Below are 22,899 nucleotides of genomic sequence, written 5' to 3' on the forward strand. Positions count from 1 at the left end.
GGAGAAGTGTAGATCTGGCTTCCAAAATCAAAGAAAAAAAATTGAAAAAACCGGACAAAAATCACCCCACCGACGACAAGTTGGCTCAGCCACTCCCCCAAAGAAGACATCTTGAGATGAACAATCCTGCCAAAAACGAAAGAAATAACGAAGAAAAGCAAAGAACAAGCCACCATAGTCCAAAAAGGCTAGGGGAAAGACAGCTACCACAGGATCTAGCCGAGGGAACAAAAGCTCCACAACCCTAGAGGTTGAGAGAAAACTAACCCCACTGGACCAACCCAGGGGGAACAAAAAACACTCTGACTCACGAGAAGCTAGAGAAAAATCACCACCGGGAGGGAGAGGCGTGAGGCCACCCCCTCCCGGTGAAAACCATGCTCACAGGGGAGGGGCTCTAGAGGAGAGAAAGACAAGAGAGAGGGGAGGATGATCATTAATCTTCTTCTTTGAATTGGCAATGCAATATTTTAAATGATAATATAAGATGGTATCGTTAATTCACTGAAGCTTGACATGGAGAACTACAAAGTCTACAAATTTCTTCAACCATAATACTCACAAGCAACACAAGGGCTTTATTTACACCATTGTTGTTGTACACAAGGCTCGCAACTTTCATCTACAATTATATGATAAATTGATAAAATGATTTGATATTTTCCTATAATGACTCCTAGATTGTGTTGTGGAATGAGTGTGAAGATGAATTTTTGCTTGCACAAATTCCAATTGATGATACCCTACCTTTCATTTTTTCTTTAATTTTGCTTCAAATCATTGTGTTTCTTTCGCTATAGTAGATTTCAGGCTCTGTTTGTTTCTGCGTAAAATGATTTCTGAAAATTATTTTTTGTATTTTTCAATATTTGGTATGACGGAAAATAATAATCAATCGAAAACATTTTCAATTTGATCAGAAAAGCTTTTTTAATTTTTGTAAAATATTTTCTCTTTTTTAAAACTTTAAATTATTTTCGGAGTTTGAACTTCTCATTCTCCTACTACTAAGGGTGGGCAAAAACCGCATGACCCGCACCGCCCAGCCCTGCCCCTAGCAGTTTTTGGTTGAAAATTTGGAAACACGGTTTGATATTTTGTAAAACCGTGAGGGGTTGGGCGGGGTGTGGTTTTAGGATTTTTACAACACTGGATCCCCGCCCTGCATAAGCCTAAAGACCTAAAAATAAAAAACCCCAACCCCCTGTTCGGAGACTTCGGCTGTCCCTCCACGAGTCACACGACTTTGATGTCACCCTTTCTTCATCTTCATTACAAACAAAGGAGGACGCAGATTGGGGGAGGACAACAACTGAGATATGTTGATTGTTGAGACGCTCAGACGGCAGCTGGGATTAGGGACTAGGGTTGTGATTTGCAAAAAGAAGAAAGGAAAAGAAGAGACGAAGCTGAAACGGTGAAACCTAAAAGGAAAAGAAGAGACTTAGAGACCACTCGTTGATTATTGAAGGATGGAAGAATCTAGAAGCCACGTGTCGCATGTAGGTTGTATTTTTTTTGGAACTGTTATACATCTGTTAGTCACTACACTCCCTTCTCCAAATGGTGCGTTTAGCCTAAATCACTCATACAGTGCGTTTAGCGTAAATCTAAAAAGTAAAAATGCAACACCCTGCCCCTAGTATAGAATCTTCTTCTTCTTCTTCTTCTTCCATCTCTGATCTCTCTATAGATTGCTCTCCGCTTTTCTCACACTCACTCGCAGACTCGCTCCTCCAATTCTTCTTCTTCTTCTGGTTCTTCTAGGGTTTGTGTAATGGTGAGTCGGCGACCATGGAGAGCTCAGAGCTTGATAGGTGTGGTTGATAGTGATTAGTCTACTTTGAAGATCGAACTAGACTGTTTAGTTTCTTTCCTTGTTGTTTTTAAACCTTGGTGTTAGTCTTCTTTTTCAATTTTTATGTTTGATTTCTATGTATGTGTATTGTGTTTTCCAATTGCCGTTTGGTTGCAGATAATCTGAGATGCTGCATCTTAGATTGAAGGGTTTCACACAAAAAACCGCTCAGGCCCGTACAACCCGCACCCCTCCGCCCAGCATCACCCTGCACCGCATGAATTCTCCCTTTTTTGTGCGGTTCTCGAGTGTGATTTTAGGCACCCGCAGGGGTGTGGGGTGGGGGCAAAAAGGGCAGAAATCTGCCCCGCCCCGTGCACACCCCTACCTACTATCGAACCTCCATCAAGCCACCGCTCGAAACTTCCTTTGCCACCACCTGACTACCATCGAGTCACCCCTGACCACCGCCGGGCCGCCACCAATGCCTCCGCCGGCATTATACCCCGAAATAATAAAATAAAATAATAAGTAATTATTTGTTTTAAATCATGTTTTATAATTAAATACTACTGTTGTTAAATTTATCATACAAATACCTTAAAATAATTTTCTCAAAAATACAAACAATTATATATATAATCTTAACTATAAATGCACTCCCTTTAGACCTCATTCATCACCCATGCATCCCAGCCACCCAATCCTTGAGAAAGAAATATTCTAGAGAGAGAATGAGGTGATTATGGTATTGTTACATCTTCATTAAGGTAAACCTTAAACCTTAAACTCTTTTTTTCTTTTTTTTTTTTTTTTAAATAAAATTTAAATTTAAATTTAAAATTTATTTTTATTTTTATTTTTTATAACGTTGTTGATATTTTGTCCATCTGATTTATCATGTTTTTTATGAGTCTTAAGCATACCATGATAAGTTCATAAATTATTTTTCTTAAAATGAAGTAGTTTTCTAAAAAGTTGGGAACTTGCTCTCATTTTCCATGAACTCTCACGCTGAGATGGTTTAATATGGTTTTATAGAGTTATTATGAACTTTGGTTAAGATAAAATATGGTCTTGGTAGATGTTTCTAGTTTTCAAGCATTCTGGTACCCATCGAACGTCACTGCATTTGACCGAATGTTCGACTATTGTTGATCGAACGCTTAACCTCAATACCGAATGTTCGACATTGACCATAAATGAATTATTATGATTTTAACGATGGATTAGAGTATCTAATGCATTATTAGGGTATTTACGTGCTTGGGTTAGAACTCTCGTTAAAATTAGGGCATGTTTCGTTGTAGCGAGAGTTCAAGATATCCAAGTTTGTGGATGAACGTTTGAGGTAAATAAATACTTACGAAACTGGTTTCAGTTTTACATGAGATATGTTAGTGACTGAGCATGCTTTACTTTTCAAAATGATATGTCCTGAGCCTACTAACTTTATAACATGTTTAGATTGATTCAAATGGATAAATGATTGCATATGATTTTCTTAAAGTAAATGAACAATATTTGTTTCGTGTGATATGGTACACCAGTATGCGCGATATTGCAACCATGAGTTTACTGTTATACAGGCTTGGCCTTATGGTCACATAAATTTACTTTTATAATTGGCATCGGATCCAATAGTTATTTTGTAATGGGTGCATCATGTACAGAATTACATACATAACATGATTTTTCTACATTAAAACATTAGTAATTGTTACCGAAAATTCCATGGTTATAAATTGTCGTCTAAGCCTCAATGTACCATCGGTAATTTGTATATAATAAGCATCTAACATTTGGAATGACCATCTTCATTTTTCCTAAAAGAATGATTATTCTTTAAATTGATGAATAACTATTTATATAAAAAAATCCGAAGATAATTAACTAGAATACCTATTTTTAAGATTATTTCATTTCATATTATTTTATTTGCAATAAAAATTATTTATTTTCTTAATTAGAATAGACATTTTGTACCAATCATAAAAGAATAGATAATTGCACTATAGGTCATTGAGATTGGTCTAAATTACTAATAATTTCCTATGGTATAAAAAGTTCATGGAGGGTCTTTGAGGTAAACTATAATTACAAATCACTCTCTGAATCCGATTTTCATCCACTAAGTTAACAGAGTTCGTTAATTTGGTGAACGAACAACGGGTTGACGTGTTGATTTTCTATTGGATATGATGTGACAAACTAATAGATTCTATTAACTTGGTAGACGGAAAACGGTTCAGAGAGTGATTCGTAATTATAGTTTATTACAAAAGCCCTCTATGGACATTTTATACTATAAAGAGTGATTCATAATTTAAGCCGACCCAAAACACCAGTAGTGCAATTATCCCAATAAAGAATTGGATATAAGCCCGAATAAAAACGCAAAGCACTTTTAACACTGCAACATCAACCTAAACTTGAAGTAGAACAGACACCACCAACAGGAAGCGGTGGTTTTCAGAGAGAAGAAAACGAGATATGTTTGCGTTTACAGCTCGCGCCTCCACCGCCTTAACCCAACCCGCCGCGTCAGCCTTCGCCGCAGACACTGCGCACGCTCGCGTACCGTGCGCTGCTCTTCACGGAACTGACTCTACCTCTCCCTGCTCGCTACCGGTAACTTTTCAACTCCCCCGAGATGCCCCTGAATTCCAGCCCATATCCGTTCGAACAGGCTTTGGTGCTTTTGATTTTATTTTGAAACTTCACTGTCATTTTCTGTTTCAGTCCTCGATTGGGTGCGCTCGGAATTCCTCGTGCTCGCTTCGCTTGAGCTGTGGCCCAATCAAAGCCATGTCTGAGACTGATACTCTATCGGTGCCACACATTGTTTCTCAGTCCTCCGCTTCTGGTATTCTTCTCTTTGATTTTTTGATTTTTTGATTTTTTTTTTTCACACTGTTTGATGAAATACCTATTAATAAGCATATCAACGATATCGTAACTTATTCTTTTTGTTTGGATAATTAGATAACATTCTCATGGTTAGTTGTTTTGTTTCAGGCAACAAGCAAGCACTAATATCGTTGTCAGACAAGAAGGAGCTCGCTTTTCTTGGAAATGGGCTTTCTGATCTGGGGTAATTTTTGCATACCCGTTTCTCTTTTTTGAGGTTTTTATAACGAAGTGGACCCATATAGTCAAGCCAAGCAATAACGGGGTTCCCTGTCTGTATCCGGTGCTGGTTTTTTAGCATAAGTGCTTTCTAGTCTATAAACTCTGTTGTTAAAGACTGATTTTTGGAAGCTCTTGTTACAGAAAGTCTTCATTTTTGGCGTGTATCTATCGGCTGGAAACTAGCATTATTAAAATTTAAATACCCCTAGCATTATCAATTTTTTTTTTTTGATTAGTAATTGGTCCAATGGGAGGGGAAGGAGAAATTTAGACTAGTGAATTCCGCTTCATGAGGCGTGCTCTTCCGCTGATTGAGCACCCCTTGGAGTTTAGCATTTTCAAAATTTAAATACCCCATTTCGCTGTTTGAAGTTTTTGATATCATACCACGCTTGTTTTAGATTTATTGCTTGAGGTAATATATCCTCTTAATTGAAGATTTTAATTCCGGAAGCTCTTGTTATGAATGTTGGTCCTCTGCCTCTATGTCAGTCCATTTCATGAAACTTTGTTTGATGTAATTTTCAAAGTTGTTGATTACTCTTATGATGGCCTCTCTTGTGAACTGTAGCTACACAATTGTTTCAACTGGAGGGACGGCGTCAGCTTTGGAAAGTGCCGGGGTGTCTGTTACTAAAGTGGAACAGCTTACCTGTTTTCCGGAAATGGTGAGCATATCTGTTTTAGCTAAATTGCTTTTAAATTTTTTAAGTACCAATCTTTGTACTAATGTTGTTGTTACAATGTTCTTTAGGATATGGTTATTTGCAAAAGGAAAATCTTGTAGGTTAGCAAATCAATCTAGGGGTTCTGATATGTTTTATATGGAGTTACAGTGTGTTGTGCAGCTTTTGAGCTCTCTCTGGATCTTAAGTGTGGAATTTTATTGTTTTTCTCATATCGTCAAAAAGTAAGATTGTTTTGTTCTTATAATAAATTAAATGTCCCTCTACTTTGACAGTAGCTTACTTTTTAACTATAACTGTATATATGGTGAATTCTTCGAGCACATACCAAGGCTTTTTTGGGTTGATGTTAAATTAATTTTAGTAATTTTGGACATTTTAACCGCCAAATTGGTCAATAACCATGTATCTAATTCTGGTAAACTGGTGCAAGTTACCAAATGAGAGGTTCTAGCCAATGGGAGTTGATCTCCTGCTGTAGGTTGTCTTCTTGCTATTGATTCACCATTGATTGCTCAAATAAATATCTTTGGATTTTACCTACGCCGCCTTCTTTTTATCTTCCACTTGTGATGAATGAACTTCTTTCATGAATGAATTGATAGAGAAGGAAGAATTTCATGTTGAAGTATGTTCACAAAATTGATTCTTTAGATTCTCTTTTACAGCTCGATGGCCGTGTAAAAACTCTACATCCTAACATACATGGTGGTATTCTAGCTAGAAGAGACCAAAAGCATCACATGGAAGCCCTCAATAAACATGGAATTGGTTAGTTTAGATGTGAAATCCTTTACTATGCCTTCACCTTTTCGGTTTCTCATTATTATTATTAATTTGCATGATGTTGCGTTGTGTGATTTGCTAACTAGTTACTTGGCTAAGCTCTTCCACAGGTACATTTGATGTTGTTGTAGTGAATTTGTATCCCTTCTATGATAAAGTTACTTCAGCTGGAGGAATTGAGTTTGAGGATGGAATTGAAAATATAGATATTGGTGGTCCTTCAATGATCAGAGCTGCTGCAAAGGTTGTTTGTCTGAATTACTACTCTGACTTGTTATTGGCAAAATAATTATGGGGGATATAGGGGTTTTCTCTGTGGACTTGGTATAGTTGTAACATGATTTATGCATAGTTCTTGCCAGCAGCCAAATATTAGCGAACTTGTTTTCTTGTGTTTTAAACTGTCTCATTTATGACCATTTTTATCACCAAAATTGTTAACAAAGTGAAGGTTATTCATCTGGCTGAAGCTGAGCCACAAAAATTTCCTCTGGCAAAGGTCATAAATTAGACAGAGGCTTGAATTTGTGAGCAACACCAAGAGTGACTGCACAGTCCCAGCTATTTCAAATGCTGCAATTGCCTAGCTTCTAAAAACTTAAAAAACTAATCGTGTTTTATGCAATGCGGCCTACTGTTATTGAATTGATTAAGAAACAGTGTCATTTGAGTTGTAATTAAGTTATGGAGATTTAATGGGGTATTAATTTCTAACATTTTAAAGAATTTCTCAGCCATTTGCTTTTAGCCAAGAGCCCATATTCTGCTTTTAAGGAAGAACAATTACAACATATACGTCATTTTTATTTTGGTGGGCCAGATTTTAATATTTTTTTATTATCTCTCACTCCAACTGACATACTGTTAATAAACAGAATCATAAGGACGTCTTGGTGGTTGTAGATCCACAAGATTATCCTGTGCTCATAGAATTTCTAAAAGGAGAGGGGGATGATCAGCAGTTCCGTAGAAGGCTTGCTTGGAAGGCATTTCAACATGTTGCTTCTTATGATTCTGCAGTTTCTGAGTGGCTTTGGAAGCAAACTGCAGGGGGTTCGACTTCTTTTTCTGCTTTTGGTTAGCTAATTTTTTCAACAAAAAAAAAAAAAAAAAAGAAAAAAAAGAAGAAGAAGAAGAAAAGAAATACAAATGCTCAGCTTAAACATTAGGTGCCCTTAGTTCCTAAAGCACACTAAAACTTGCTCCACCTTTCACAACTTGAGAGGTTAGGTTTCCTAAAAGAAACACAATATGCACTACCTAAACAAAAGATATGTCCCAAAGTAACAGAGATCCCATTAGATAACCTCATGGCCCAGACATGCTCAAAATGCTCTCACATCCTGCAGGGTGAGATCAACATGCTAAAGAGGTTTCTTGAGTGCTTTCTCAGCCACATCCTTTTTAGTGTCATTGAAAGTAGCTGTGACCTTCATCCTTGATTGGTAGACCGAGCATTCTTGGCTTTATACTTTGCTTCCTTGAAATATTAGTACTTTTTATTTCAAAATCCTATTGTGTTCCTCTCTTGATGGCTTTCCCCTTCAGATTTTGTGTTTCCTTGTTCAACTTTGTTCTATTTGCTTCGCTTAAGGATTCTTCCTCCCCATACACCACACACTAGTCTTCTCACTTTCAATGGGATTTGTATCCCTTTTTTTCTTTCCCTGGCATAAAACTAGCAAGAATCTGAACCACATACCCCTTACCCCCCATCCCCTGGGGGCTACAGAGTTTAAAAAAGCTTGTATACTTTTAATCCCTTTGCTTCAAATGTGCTGATTTGGCTTTCAAAACACCCCAGTTGCCACAGGACATCTTCAGGGAGTGTGTTCAAATGACTCCCATCGTAACTTCATAACTTCAGCAACATCTACATACCAAGACTGAGTTTAAACGATTTGAGAATATCTTCGTCTGCCTCATCTAATCCTAGATCCTAACAAAGTCAGTCTTGCTCCTGGCAGATGTCTGTGCATATGCACTGAGAGGATCTCCAAGGATATTATCTATATAACCAAGACCCTCAGAAAATAACTCCAATGGGACATTGTAAAGCTTTATCCGGACAAGATTTTTTTTGACGGTGGTAATCTTTACATTACTTATTCTTTGCCAATGAGCCTTCTCTTAAATGGCACTTCCTTCTGCCACAAGAATGGGGTGACCAACCAATAAGGGACAGAATTTTTGTGAAGGTGCTCTTCTTAAGAAGCTAAACTGGTTGTCATTTCGTAATTATAAACAGCTTCCCTGCTACATGATAAGTCCCTCACTGAGTATTCTCGCTAATGCCTCTTCATCTATAGATTTAACAATTTAAAATGCATTATAAACCATGATGACATCCACAACAATTTCATGTTCAAAAGGTAGAAAGGGGATATTCTGAAATGATCTTGACTTATTAAAAAACTAGCTTTTTCTTTGTGAATAATATCTGAGAAAGCAGAATACCAAAAAAAGAAAGAAAGAAAGAAAAGTCTAAGAAAGCAGAATGCAGTGAATTCATTATATTGTGTTTCAAAAGTGCCTCCCACTTGGGTGTATGGATTGATGGGGGTACTTTAATTGTTTCCAGATAAATTCCCTCCCAGCTTAACAGTGCCTCTAGAGTGCAAAAGTACTCTTCGCTATGGTGAAAATCCTCATCAAAACAGTGCATTTTATGTTGATAAGAGACTGGCAGAGGTTAATGCTGGTGGTATTGCAACAGCTATTCAACACCATGGGAAGGTGAGAAGTACATGCAACTGTTCATCTGTTACTAATGTAAAAAATTACATGATATGTAAGTCTTTCTCGCGAGTTTTTCTTAATCTCTTTGTATCACTGTAGAGTTCCTCGGTTTTAGGATGGCAGTTACAAAAATAAATGTACATGGGGATTAGTTGGTGTTTTTTTTTCCTAAGAAGTGGTACATATTGTCTTTTATTATTATTATTTTAAGGAATCTCGCTGACAAAGGTATCCTCTAATATATCTGTGCAACTACTGATTTCAGAAATGAAAACTCAAGAGGGCTAAGCTAGTCTCTTGTCTTATTTAGAAGTATTTTGGCAGCTAATTTTCTAATATAGTAATAATAGAACCTTTACTGTTATAGCGAAGATGTATATCAACTTTGGTTTGAATAGGGTACCAATATGCCCATGGGTGTCGTATGTCATTACTGCTATCATCAGCTTGTCCTAAAAGGGAAGTGAGTTCAATAGTGATGTTGGCACTATGAATAAAATATTGCTGCTGCAGAAAATTGCAATCCCCCTTGTGTTCTATATTTTCATGTGATTGATAAGTTCAGTATTTTCTATATTAAATCATCATTATAGTTTCTCTTAAGTTTGTTTCCTGTTGGTGAGACTGGAAAAAATAAAGTAAATACATTGTCATAGCATACCCATGTATGAATGTCTGTACTAGTATGTGTACAACTACCATAGCAGCACTGTGGTTGGGTTCTTTTAATATCCTTGTATGTGTGTTTGATTTCTCTAATTTCTTTTTTATTGTTTGTGCCTATGTTTGTGTGTTGAGCTTGTCTCATTTTTCTATTTTCTTTCTTTGCCCCCCTTAAGTTTCTACTGTTAAATTGTTTATAATTGAGATTTCTCTTCATCGGTTGATGTTTGAGAATGAGAGTTTTTTGAGTGGAGGATTATCTGATTCTGTTATGGTCTACACTACTAATCACTCTTTTGATGGTATACATGTCTGCTGAATTGACATGCTTAAAACCTTTTTCATTTATGGTGCAGGCAATGTCTTACAATAACTATTTAGATGCTGATGCAGCTTGGAATTGTGTATCGGAGTTTAGAAACCCTACCTGTGTAATTGTGAAGCATACAAATCCTTGTGGTGTAGCTTCACGTGATGATATCCTTGAAGCATACAGGCTTGCTGTTAAAGCAGATCCAGTGAGTGCATTTGGCGGTATTGTAGCCTTCAATGTGGAAATTGATGAGGTCAGTTGCTATTTAAAAGTTTCTGAGTGTAGCATAGAAATCTTTTACAAGTTGAGCCCAGTACAATATGCACTTCTCGGGAGCTTTCTAATCACTTTGAAGTGCATTGAAGCATGGGGGGACGATGATGATATCTAACGTTAGATCAGTTTTCTTTCATTACATAATATATTATCTATTATTATTATTACTGCTATGCATATTTTTGGCTAAGCATAGTTTGAAAATTGAATATAAGACATACCCAAGTCTCGAAGCCCACCGTGTGCCTTAATCATGTGATCCAAGGCCCCGGGGATAAATCATATTCTCTTCACTGAATAGATTGAATCCCTTCTCCATGCACTAAGATCTGACAAGTAGATTGCTGATGCAACTAAATTTTTGAAAACCAGAACCAAAGAGTTAAAACTCTCTCACTAATTGTTTTTCTGTATTGTACTTTGTAGGCTCTTGCTAAGGAAATTCGAGAGTTTAGGAGCCCCACAGATGGTGAGACTCGGATGTTTTATGAGATTGTGGTTGCACCCAAGTATACAAAGAAAGGCCTTGAGATCCTTCGTGGAAAATCTAAGACTCTAAGGATCCTTGAAGCAAGCAAAAATGAGAAAGGAAAGCTTTCACTCAGACAAGTTGGTGGTGGGTGGTTAGCCCAGGATTCAGATGACTTGACCCCCCAGGATATTCAATTTAAGGTTGTTTCTAAGAAGGCTCCCCAAGAAAGTGAGCTTCATGATGCAGAGTTTGCATGGTTATGTGTCAAGCATGTCAAAAGTAATGCCATTGTTATAGCAAAGGTTGGTTTTTTTTCTGAGTTAGATTTTGCATCAATAGATTTGGCTGAACACTCTGTTCTCATACTTGTTACCATTTGTGCAGAATAACTGTATGTTGGGCATGGGAAGCGGCCAACCAAACCGTTTAGAGAGTTTGAGGATAGCACTGAAGAAAGCAGGAGATGAGGTCAAAGGGGCAGCTTTGGCTAGTGACGCCTTCTTTCCATTTGGTAATTGCTACATTATTCAGTAAATGTACTTGAAAGTTTTTGACGATGGTGCTCATGTGAAGAGAATTTAGGATTATCAATGATAATGAACCAGTGAAATAACTCCTTACCAGTAAATTTTAGTGATGGTTATATCTCTCTTTTAATGTGGATACTGTTTGTTGTGTAAACAGCCTGGAAAGATGCGGTGGAAGAAGCATGTGAGAACGGGGTTAGTGTTATTGCAGAGCCTGGCGGGAGCATCAGAGACGGGGATGCCGTAGACTGCTGTGATAAGTACGGCGTTTCACTGCTCTTCACCAATGTCAGGCACTTCAGGCATTGATGATTATCTCAGTGCCATTTCTCTTTTCCTTTGGTTTCATCTCATCACCATGATTTGGAAGTTCTGGTTATCTTATGGGGAAGTCCCATTTGGTTAATGTATAACCAAGTCATAATATTGTGTAATCTATATTAGCTGTATTTGACCTCATCAGTTTTGTGACTGAAAGTCTACATGGTCCGGTACCTTTTTTGTTTTGTTAATCTTGATGAAATGGGAAGAGTTCAATTTAAAATTCCTTGATTTTCTAGTATGCACCAAATACGGAATGATTCATGAGGTCGACTCTGTTCTCTTTTGAACCGTTGAGAGTGTAAACCAATGGTGGAGGACAGGAAGACGATCTTCAGGAGGCAAAATGAACAGAGAGAAGTACGTCGTCATTGTCGTCAGGTGGCCGGAGTCTTGCAAGCACAGCTCCTCAACGATCGTCAATCGAATCAAGGAGCATCCCTTCATTTCGTTTGTCCGGAAGACCTTGGAATCACTCTGAATAGAAGAAGAGAAAGGGGCAAGCGAAGCCCCCCTCCTTCAACCCCAAGACACGACGAAAATGGAAGAGAATGTGGAAGGTGTAAAAGAGAGGAAATTGCGTTTTGTACAAAAATGAAAAGAAAATTATTGAACAAATTATTTTAGTAAAGAAGAATTTTAAATAAGTTGATGTGAGGATTTGAAAGAGTGGGAAGCTAAAATAGAAAAAAATTGTTTCTTTTAGTTAAAATTTATGCTCCGTTTGTTTCGATGTAAACTGTTTACTGCAAAATATTTTTCATATTTTTCGGTGTTTGGTAAGATCGAAAATCAGGATCAAATTGAAACTATTTTCGGTTGACTAAGAAAACCTTTAATTTTTTGTAAAATTGTTTTTATTTTTTAAAATCGTAAACCATCTTTTGAGTTTGAGTTTTTTATTTTCAAATTGCTGAATTTTGTTGGACCATTGTCTGAATTTGCCGGACATCCGCTGAAGGTTGCTGGAAGTCGGCGGCCGTTCTCTGCCATCGCTCATTTTTTATACGAGCCAAACACCAAAAAATACTTTCTTAAAAAAATAATTTGGTTGAAAATATAATTGGAGCGTGAGATAAAGAATGCATATGATGATGTGAATGCTCGAATGGTTGAAATTTTTTTCCAAAAATGAGGCACATCCCATGGTCTTGGTCTTAAAGGACGGTAGAGTTCTTAATTAATATGACAAAAACTAGAAATAGGCTCCTTAGATTGTTATATTATGTGTTTATTTGGGATGACCACATTATATATATATAATAGAGAGAGATATGCTCAACAAATGTCAACATTATTTTATACTCCAACTCCATCTAGTAAGAGTTACATAAGCAGCCTTTTATTAATTTTAATATTGTTACGATGGAATGAGGCAAATTGGCGTAATTGTTTCATAAGTTACTTTAAATGTTGTCCCATCAGAACTTTTTCTGAAGATCTTCAACAATATTCTTGTCGAGTTGGAAGGCGTTGGTGAGAACAACAGGATTGATGAGAGGATTGGATCCGAAAACAGCGTTTGCTATCGTGATGACACCAGCATTTTGGCTGTTCAAACTCGCAAAGGCTACAGCATTAGTGTTTCCAGCATTGAACTGGAAGTGAATGAGACCAATTGGGAATACAAAGACATCTCCCTTGTTTAGAACTTTGGTGAAAAGGTGGTTCTCGGTGTTGGATGTGATGAAACCAACTAACAGAGTACCTTCTACGACTACGAGAATCTCAGTGGCACGAGGGTGAGTGTGGGGAGGATTTTGGCCATATGGTGCATAGTCAATGCGAACCAAAGATATGCCTAGAGTGTTGAGGCCTGGTATTTGTTCCACATTCGCAGTAGTAACATTCGATCCAACTCGATTTCCTATATTTCCAGAATTCTAAAGCCCTGAGAAGTAGAAATCATCGGCCTTGGCAAGCTTCAAATCCTTGCAGAATTTCCCATATATTAACGAACACTGCAGGCCAGGAAAGAAACCTTAGTTAGTATTAAAAGAAAAAATAATAATAGTTTGCAAGTTATATGCCATACAAGAGTAATTAACGATCGATAGTCTTGCTTCTAAGCAGAATGTTGATAAATAAAAAAGTAAATACCAGCAGACTTGGGGTCATCAACCGCTACACAAATGTCCCGAAGAGGGCTGGGATCGTAGGCAGAGACAAAGGGAGGATGCGAGTGACAAGAGAGCAACAATTGCAACCAAATGCACTCCTTTTGTCGACATATCTAACTTGGTGATGGGTGAGAAATATTGAATGGGAAACATGTGTATTTATAAATAACTGGTGCATGGTTCTGCTACGGCAAGTCTTCAGGCTTCAATGGTTGTGCTACAACGTACTATACAAGTCTTTAGTGGTTATGGATTTAATATTACAAGTACTACGAAGTACGTACAAATTGTTCTTCATTGTTCAATAACTAATGAAGACTTTTAACCATAATTGGGTCATGCCACTTCAACGCCCGTAACATACTTGTAAAGGACCTTTCATCAATTAACAACCGAATCACTCCAATCTAGATTGCTGAAGATGTCAAATGAGACGGTTTTGTTTATGAATACTTAATTCATCAATAAATAAATAATAATAGTAAAAAAGAAGATAAGAAGATAAGAAGAAAAGAGAACTTTTTCCATTCCCATTGTAATTTGTTTGCTGGCCCCTCACGTGAGGGGAGTGTTAAAGTACTGATTAAGTGATTAACTTTACATCTTCCTATTAACTTGAGCTTTTAGAATAAGTAGTAATTTAACAGCTGGGAAGCATACAAAGCAGTTTCGGGTACGTCCACTAGCTTGATACACTTAACACTTGCCTGTATTTTACATTTTTTTTTTCTTTGACCAAAATGATTCCCCACACCTAAGCAAGAAGCTGGTCGCGGCATTTGCATAAATCTTGATGGGCTGCCCCTAATTAAGAGTCTTTTATTTTTGCTAATCTTTAATTTAATTCTAAGAAACGCGGTCTAAGGTTTTAGATCATAACTACTTTCATCCCTCCATCTCTGTCTTCCAAGCGTCTCCTCTGGATCGTCATTAGTCTGATCTCTTTCACTCCATGGTTGTTGTTCCTGAGGGAGAACCCCATGTGCCTTCCTAGCGCACATGGGTTACATGCACGCACCACTGCTGCCATGAGAATCTTGCAACCGATCCCTGGTCCTTTCGCTCTTCTCTGGATCTAAGATTCCACAAAATCCGTTATGGTTAGGCTTCAGACTCATTGCCCCAGAAGGAGAACCCGAAACTGTTGCATAGATTCCCCTTAGTCTCTCCAGTTCCCCCGGAATTATCGTTAGGAGTTATGTTATATGGTTTCTCTCATTAGTACTCCTTATGCTTTTTTCCATCAAGGGCTGCAACCACTAGCTTTGTTGGCTACATTCTAGCTCGACTTCTACCTCCCTTGTTTTCATCAGGAGCAGTGTAGAGTCTGTCTGGATTGGGTTTTTCTTTGATTTACTTGTATTAATTATATTCTGTTTTTTTATTTTAATTTATTATTATTATTATTATATATATATATATATATATATATATATATATATTTTACTGATTTTTGTTGCTGTTATGTTTGTTGACCGTAGTTGGTTTCATTGTTCTTTAAAAAAACAAAGAAGCAAAAAATTGTTGCCGCAACAATCAATCGTGTAATAAACTTGTCTCACACAATCATAGTATTGACATAAAATTCTCTATCCTTTTTGTGATGCTTGCTGTTAGTTTTAATTGACTTCATTATGTTGACAAAATCACTATCATGTAATGATGTTGTCTTAATAGGGATATTGTTTATTTTAGAGTCTTCTAATATTCAAAGTTTATTTCTCTAATATGGAAATAGCCTTATTATGACAAGTTTCAGTGTTACAAGCTTTAAGAAGGCAATTTCAGAATTCCAGGTAGATTTTGTGAAGTTTCCAACTAAGCAAACGTTGGATCCCTTGTTCCCGTCCGGACGGTCCACTGAAGCATCCGGATGCCTTCCTGTGTTGAGAAGATTCTAACAAGCTCAGCGTGCATCCGTCTGAACGTCAAGGCAACATGTTCGAACGTTGTTCAGTGTTCGACAAGAATCCAGATTTCCTTTGCAGACACGGATCGGGAAAGACAGCTTGCAGTCATCTGGACGTTAGGGCAACACCGTCCGAATGCGGCCTTAATATCGAAACCCATGAAGCGCGTTATGAAAAGGCGGTTGCACAGTTCACCATCCAAACGCTCTTTGCCTCTGTCCAGATGCCGCTCAGAGAAATTCGAATCAGTGGCGATTTAGGTCTTCTAAGCCTATAAATAGAGGCCTCTAGGCATGTATTATTTACAGAATTCAGTATTGAATTTTTTAGAGCTTAGAGAGGGTGTTTAAGTAGAAATTATGAAGATTTGCTAGCTCTCTAAGTGCTGCCCGGTGTGTGGTTCTTGTTCTTGTGAAGTCTAGTTTAGGGAGTAGCCATAAGTTAAAAGAATCCATTAAAGACCCCTTCAGGTAAGAGATTTGGTTGGAAAGTGTTCACGTTGGGTTACGTGTCAGAGTGTAAGGTACGATGCTACATCAGGATATGTGAGTGTTACTGCTTTGTTGTTAGCTTTGTCTTCTGAATAGTGGAATTCCTAGGTTTGGCTGCCCCATAGTGGTTTTTCTCTTAATTGAGTTTCCACTTCGTTAACAAAATATTTGTCTCATTTAAATTCCGCACTTTGATATTTTGTTACACATTGTTCATGCACACACCGTAAATTATAAGTCTATTTATTTTTCAATTGGTATCAGAGCCTGGTACACTCTGTTAGATTAAATTCTTGAGTGTGATCTGTTTGACTTCTATTTATTTTTACTATGTCTCAAACTCTTAATTTTGTTCCTACCTTTGATGGCACGAATTATGGCTATTAGAAAGCTCGTGTGCGCTTCTTTTTAAAATCTATTGATGTTTGGAAGATTTTTGAAACTAGTTGGATTAAACCAGAGGATACAACTGATGAACTCATAGTTGCTCAAACCAGCGCACGAATTTTGAATGTTAAACCCCTCCATGCTCTATGTCAAGTGTTTTCACCGTCTGAATTTGCAAGAATATCAAATTTTGAATCTGCTCAAGAAGCATGGCAAATCTTAGAAACAAATTATGAGGGCACCAAACTTGTTAAATCTGCCAAGCTCCAAATGTTGATTTTTAGATTTGAAGAAATTAAGATGCTAGAGGATGAGACATTCAATGAGTCTTACACAAGAATCAACGACTTAAGGAACTCAATGGCCAGTCTCGGGAAGATGGTCTTTGATGCAAAACTCATTTGAAATATTTTAAGGTCTTTACCAAAATGTTTCAGGATCAAAGTTACAACTATTGAAGAAACCAAGGACCTAGAGTCAATGAAGATTGAAGAGTTAGTAAGATCTCTTCAAACTTATGAGTATTCCCTGCTCCAGTCAAGAAGGCAAAGACAATTGCCCTCAAGGCATTTAAAAAGAAGGCCAGAGTCTCATCTGAGGAAGACTCTGATAATTAAGAAGATACAGTGGCAATGCTGGCCAAAAACTTTGGGAGACTGATGAAGAATGATAAATTCAAGAAGAAGTTCACTGAAAGATTGAAGAAGGCTCCTAGAGAATCTGAGCCAGAAGAAGCTGAGAAGAAGGATCCAAGAGGTCCCAAATGTTTTGAGTGCTCAGGCTTTGGGCATATTCGGGTTGACTGTGGGAATCTCAAGCAAGCTAAAGGGAAGGCCTACAATGCTACTCTTAGTGATGAGTTAGAAGAAGAAGAAACTCATGGTAAAGATTAGAAATTTCTAGCCTTTGTGGTTTCACATAGAGACTAAAAGGATTCCCAATCTTACTACTTAGAGCGCAATGATGAAGACAGGGAATAACTCAAAAAGGTCTATAAAATCCTCTATATAAAGTTCTTGAAGCTAACAGAGATTAGCCAACAACATATGCATGAGCTGAACAGTCTGCAGACTGAGAAGAGTTCCTTATTGCTCAAGATTCAAGATCTAGAGGAGAAGTTGTTGGAGACACAACTACAGTTGGAGAGGGTCACTGATGAGAAACTCACTCATATACTATCTATTCAGAAGTGCTCAACTGACAAGATTGGACTCAGGTATGTAGCTTCTACCTCTGATATCCCCTCTACTTCAAAGACTGTGTTTGTCAAGCCCACAATCCTTGAACCTCCACCCTCCTGCGTGGATAAGGGAAATGCTGTCATTGGAGGAGAAGGTCCGGTTGATGCTAAAATCAATAAAAAGCCTCCTACCAATAGAAGCCCTCCCATATGCCATCAATGTGGTGTAAGCGGTTACATCTGACCTAGGTGTCCTCAGCATCAAGGTCAGAAGAAGCTATCAAGACATGCTCCATCAGGAACTAGACCTCCCATATGCCATCACTGTGGTGTAAGCGGTCACATCCGACCCAGGAGTCCTCAGCGTCAAGGTCAGAAGAAGCTATCAAGACACGCTCCATCAGGAATTAGACCTCCAGCAAGATATCAAGCTCCGCAGCATCAACGTAAACAACAGAGATTTGTTCTTGTCAATCAAAAATGGATCCCAAAGAAGGACACATCAAGACCCTACAAGGAGACTCTACAAACGCCTAAAAGAGACCCATCTTATGAAGGGCCGCCCTTTGTCAGTAGTTTTATGCATAGCTTGCTGAGATGGATGGAAAATCAATTGAAAGATGATCAACCATCACCACAAGAAAGGCAGGATTGGGATAGAAAGGATGAGGACACTCACCCCTCGAGGGAGAATGGATCCACCTAGTTGGTATGATCACACATGCCTAGGATTTTGGTTCCTAATTCCAAAGCATGCCAGGTTTGCTTGCATTGCATTGGATTTTTCCTATCATATATCTGCTCACATGCTTTGCATTCTTAGGAACCATATTTGTTTTATCCACATATTTTCTCTTGTTGTTTTGAGGAAAACTTTCTGATGACAGAAAAAGTACGTTGGGTGGTTGTTTTTCTATCTTGGTAATTCTGAACTTCTCTCCCTGAGGACAGGTTTGATCTTACCACACATGCTGGGTTTAGATTATGGTTCTTTACCATAGAGCATGTTTTTGTTTTTATGTTTCTTTTTTTCATTAAAAAAAAAAAAAAATTGGGGGAGAAGATGCAGAATTTTTTTTATTTTGATAGATTTTCAGATATTGCATGTCTTTTTACCTGATATCTCAGTTCATTGTGCTTTGATTAAATATGTTTATATATGATTGAGAGTTTATGCCTGATATCTGCTAAGTTTTCCTGTTGCATCTTAATGTTAGATCGTTACTTTTCTCATGCGATAAAAAATTGTGCACTAGCCAAAGCTCCCCTAAGGTACATTTTTTTTACTCTATAATTTTTAGCTTCTAAAAATTCTGATGAGAGATTTTTTTTGCTAAGATGGTCAAATTGACCAACTCGTTAGTTGAACCTAGAATTTATAAATTCTGACATTCTCTATAGGTTGCAGCACCAAGTGATAAAAAACATTTAAATTTCAGTAATTATGGATAATTAAAAATATCCACTGCTTATTGTGCTATAAATTTCTTCTTAAACTTGTCTCTATAGAAATAGTTAGTGACCATATCATTGAGAAAATAGACGGTCAATAAAGGACTAAGTAAAAGAAAAGTGCTGCATCTTAGGGGGAGTGTATCAGATGAGGGTAGCTAGGCCCTAGTAAAATAAGGTTTGACTTTTGACTGATCTAACATTGATTTTCTCTCTTGTTTAGAAAATTCAGTTGCTTTAAATCATATCAGCAAATATCATATCTTATTGAGAAAGCTTTTACACACACACAAAGCATAACTTGAGTAATCTATTTAAAATTTCTATCTGCAAGGAAATTTGTGCTTACTGAATACTTGACTCTCAATTATATCTTTGCATATTTTTAAATACTATTTGATCGTCTTATCAGTTATTTATACATGCGTGTTCTAAAGCTAATTTTAGGAAAAATTATTTTTTCTGCAAATTTCCCTATAATATCAACTTTTCAGTGTGGATCATTCGGACGAACTTGTTCTTGCATCCTGACATGCGCGGTCTTGCCAAATGCTAACTTGGCAGTAGCCGTTCGAACAGTTAAGTGATACGTCCGAATGGTAACCCTACAGGTTTAAGGTTTGCATCTCCTTCTCCCTGCGCCGTATTTATCACTTTTTCTCTCATTTCTTGCAGTTTGGTGCGTTTTTCTCGTGCTTTCTCACGAGTTTTCATTCTATTTTGTCATTTTCTGCATTTTCTCTCCATTCCAGGTACTTTATTATATCTTTTATATTCTTTTCAGGGTCTATTAACTGTTTGAATATTAAGATTATTTTGGAATATTTTTGTTGAGATAAATAATGCATGAAATTGTTTACTTTCTCTACTACTAAGGTTGGGTTATATGTTCTGTCAATTATTTGAACTTTTTTGGGCTATTTGATGTTTCATGTGTAATTTTTGGAAAGTCATTTTTACTACTGTTAAAATGCCGATTTTTTTTTTGGGACTAACAAGATTTGACATTTAAGTGGTATTTTTGGAATATATTTCTTTGCATTTTTTTTTTAGAAAAATGTCTTTAGGCAGTTCTCAGCGTAGGGTCAGATAAAGGACAAATTAGGAAATAGCAGCCACCGGGCTAGAATGGAAAACAAACAGGTGATTCTAGAAAGGAATATTCTCAGAGCAGATATTATGGTTGCTCCACTAGACTTCATTGCTCAGATGATTCAGGACAATCATTGGGGATATCTCTACAGTTGTGCATGCCCAGTGTATCCCCAGCTAGTGTGAGACTTTTATAGGCACTTGGAGGTGATACAGGATAATGACAGTGGGATCATTCTTTAGACTAGAGTCCGAGAGCACACAATTCAGATTGACCCCCAGTTGATCAGCTCCATCATTGACGTTCCAGTGCATGCCATTTTAGCAAGTCCATCCTCAGGGCGATGAGCGAGCACTCTCGCATATCAAGATCAATGCATTTTCTCCCCTGCACCGCCTGCTTGCAAAGATTGTTTTACACAATCTATGGCCCACAGCTCGTAGGAGTGAGCTGGTACTGACGAGGGCTAGATTTCTTTACGCTTTGGCCATGAGGATGCCTTTTTGTCTATACAAGCACATTTTGCAGATCATGCTTGAGATGAGAGACGAGCACTCTACAGGTCTTACTTTTGCGTGCCTTGTCACGAAGATCTATCTCCGTTCTATGATGGATATTGCTGAGACTAAGCCCAAGGTGAGAGTTCAGGATGCTCTTGGTAGTCAGATTCTCATGAAGTCTAATGCTCAGCTTCGATTTGAGGGTCAAGGAGAAGCACCTCAGGCTCCTTCAGTATAGGGTGATCAGCATGCAGCTGCCTCCTCCTCTCAAACTGCTCCACCTCCTCCATCTTATGATGTTGGCTTTGCTTAGATGATGGATATTTTGCGTACTCTTCAGCGAGAGGTCAGTACTATCGGTGTCAGAGTTGAGCAATACCAGATTGACATCAAGGAGTGCCTTAAGCACCATCATCCACATAACGATGATGAGGATTGAGTATTGTTGTCACTCATTTTTATTGTTTTCTTGGCTCTTGTTTGAGACTTTTTACTTTTATTCATGTTTTTGGATATTTGTAATTTTATGACTATGGATTTTATATATTTTGTTTACCCTTGTCCTTTTGAGACAACAAGGGGGAGTATTTTTTATTTTTGAACCGAGATTGTATTTTTAAACCAATCAAGTGATTTTTGTCCCAGAATGGCCAAATGGGGAGTTTGTTAGTTTTAATTGGCTTCATTCTGTTGACAAAATCACTATTATGTAATGATGCTGTCTTAACAGGTGATAAGTCTTGAATTATCTGATTCAAGACCCCTTAACTTGCATTTATTATACCTAGTTCTTGTTGTATATATAATTTTTTGTTGTAGTTTATTGTTTTGTCTTATTTTCAGGTCTTAATTGAAATCTAATTCAAAACACTTGAATTAGACCTGAAAATACATCAAGGGTATTTTAGTCATTTTCAGAGTTCGAGATTGTTCCTGTTAGTTGAAGAATTGACCAAGGCAATTCGATCGATCGACTTTATAATCGATCGATCGAAGTTCATCAGTCGAAGAAAAGTCGATCGAGTCAAACTCGATCGATCGAACCAGGACATGCCCGACTGTGATCGATCGATTTCTCCGTCTTCCAGAAAATCAGATATTTCAAGATCTTTTGAATTCTTTATGCAATTCAAATCATAAGTTGGATTTTGTGGACAGAAATGGACACCGACCAGCTTTGTTTGTGTGGCTAGAATTAATTCTTGATGGTCTTTTGTAAATCCAATTCTCTATATATATGAGATTAGGGATTTAGGTTAGAGGATGCATCTTTTGGGGTTTGTTCGGATTTTCTCAGGTGTATCACTTTAATTTCTCATGTCTTAGTTTACTTTGATGCACGTTTTCTGGGTTTAATTCCAGAGAGCAATTTCTTCTTCTTTTTCCCTTTTGTTCTTCATGTTCTAGCTTAGGTTTTTCTTCCTTTTTGTAATCCGAATTTCATCATTCTAATATAGTTGTTTTTGATTTATTTCTTTCTTGTTTCTTTACTGCTTTCCTTTAAATTCATGCTTAGATTAGATTCAATTCATGTCTAGCTAATTTAGTTCTTAGGGTTTGATCAAAATCCTCTCCAAAAACCATGAAGTGTTCTTGATGTTCTTGAGATTTTCTTAATATGTTTGATAATTGTGTAAGGCTATAGGATTGCAAAACTCATGCTAAAAGGTTTTGTTTTCAATATTTCAATCCATTTATTCATGAAAAAGAGTTATGCTTGTTTATAAGTTTTCTTGGATTCATGAATAAAATCAACATTTTTGAAAGAGAATGATGTCTTGTGCAATGATGCTTTTTGACATAATGTGTGTTTTCTCATTAGAGTCACCTTATAGGGTATATTAGGGAATACCGGTCGTTTCACACCATTGGTAGTTTAAACCGTTTTTCAATTATAGTGTAACTTTTACGTGATGCGTTCGGTGTAAAACTAGATACCTTATCATTGTAGCCTAACTAGGGTTTTCATATATTGTGTATGCTTATTAGGATGTGTTGTAGAGTAGTAAGCTAGGGAGCATTAATCACTCCACACCTTTCGTAGTGTAAACGT

At 37.3% G+C, this 22,899-nt stretch overlaps 1 protein-coding gene and 1 pseudogene across 2 annotated transcripts; one reads left to right on the plus strand and one right to left on the minus strand.

The window, feature by feature from the left end:
• The first annotated feature begins 4,210 nt into the window (after nucleotides 1-4,210).
• Nucleotides 4,211-11,939, plus strand: LOC133868782 (uncharacterized). Of its 2 annotated transcripts, none has more exons than XM_062305789.1 (12): nucleotides 4,211-4,429; nucleotides 4,541-4,664; nucleotides 4,817-4,892; nucleotides 5,502-5,598; nucleotides 6,285-6,387; nucleotides 6,513-6,646; nucleotides 7,278-7,479; nucleotides 8,984-9,138; nucleotides 10,161-10,370; nucleotides 10,820-11,167; nucleotides 11,250-11,376; nucleotides 11,550-11,939. In XM_062305789.1, the coding sequence occupies exons 1-12, from the start codon at nucleotides 4,292-4,294 to the stop codon at nucleotides 11,699-11,701; spliced, it is 1,866 nt and encodes a 621-aa protein (XP_062161773.1). In that variant the 5' UTR covers nucleotides 4,211-4,291; the 3' UTR covers nucleotides 11,702-11,939. The 2 variants fall into 2 exon arrangements, with proteins under 2 accessions (XP_062161773.1, XP_062161774.1); XM_062305790.1 differs by having other exon boundaries at nucleotides 7,278-7,455.
• Nucleotides 11,940-13,067: 1,128 nt separating this feature from the next.
• LOC133868999 (germin-like protein subfamily 1 member 14) lies at nucleotides 13,068-14,815 on the minus strand (annotated as a pseudogene).
• Nucleotides 14,816-22,899: the final 8,084 nt, after the last annotated feature.

This window comes from Alnus glutinosa, chromosome 5 (genome assembly GCF_958979055.1).
Source record: "Alnus glutinosa chromosome 5, dhAlnGlut1.1, whole genome shotgun sequence".
Taxonomy (NCBI): domain Eukaryota; kingdom Viridiplantae; phylum Streptophyta; class Magnoliopsida; order Fagales; family Betulaceae; genus Alnus; species Alnus glutinosa.

Bases quoted from the DNA above. Each gene is read 5' to 3' on its own strand.
- LOC133868782 (XM_062305789.1), top strand. From the start codon at position 4,292: ATGTTTGCGTTTACAGCTCGCGCCTCCACCGCCTTAACCCAACCCGCC. The intron at 6,647-7,277 runs GTTGTTTGTCTG...GTTAATAAACAG, and splicing joins TGATCAGAGCTGCTGCAAAG to AATCATAAGGACGTCTTGGT. The intron at 11,168-11,249 runs GTTGGTTTTTTT...CCATTTGTGCAG, and splicing joins ATGCCATTGTTATAGCAAAG to AATAACTGTATGTTGGGCAT.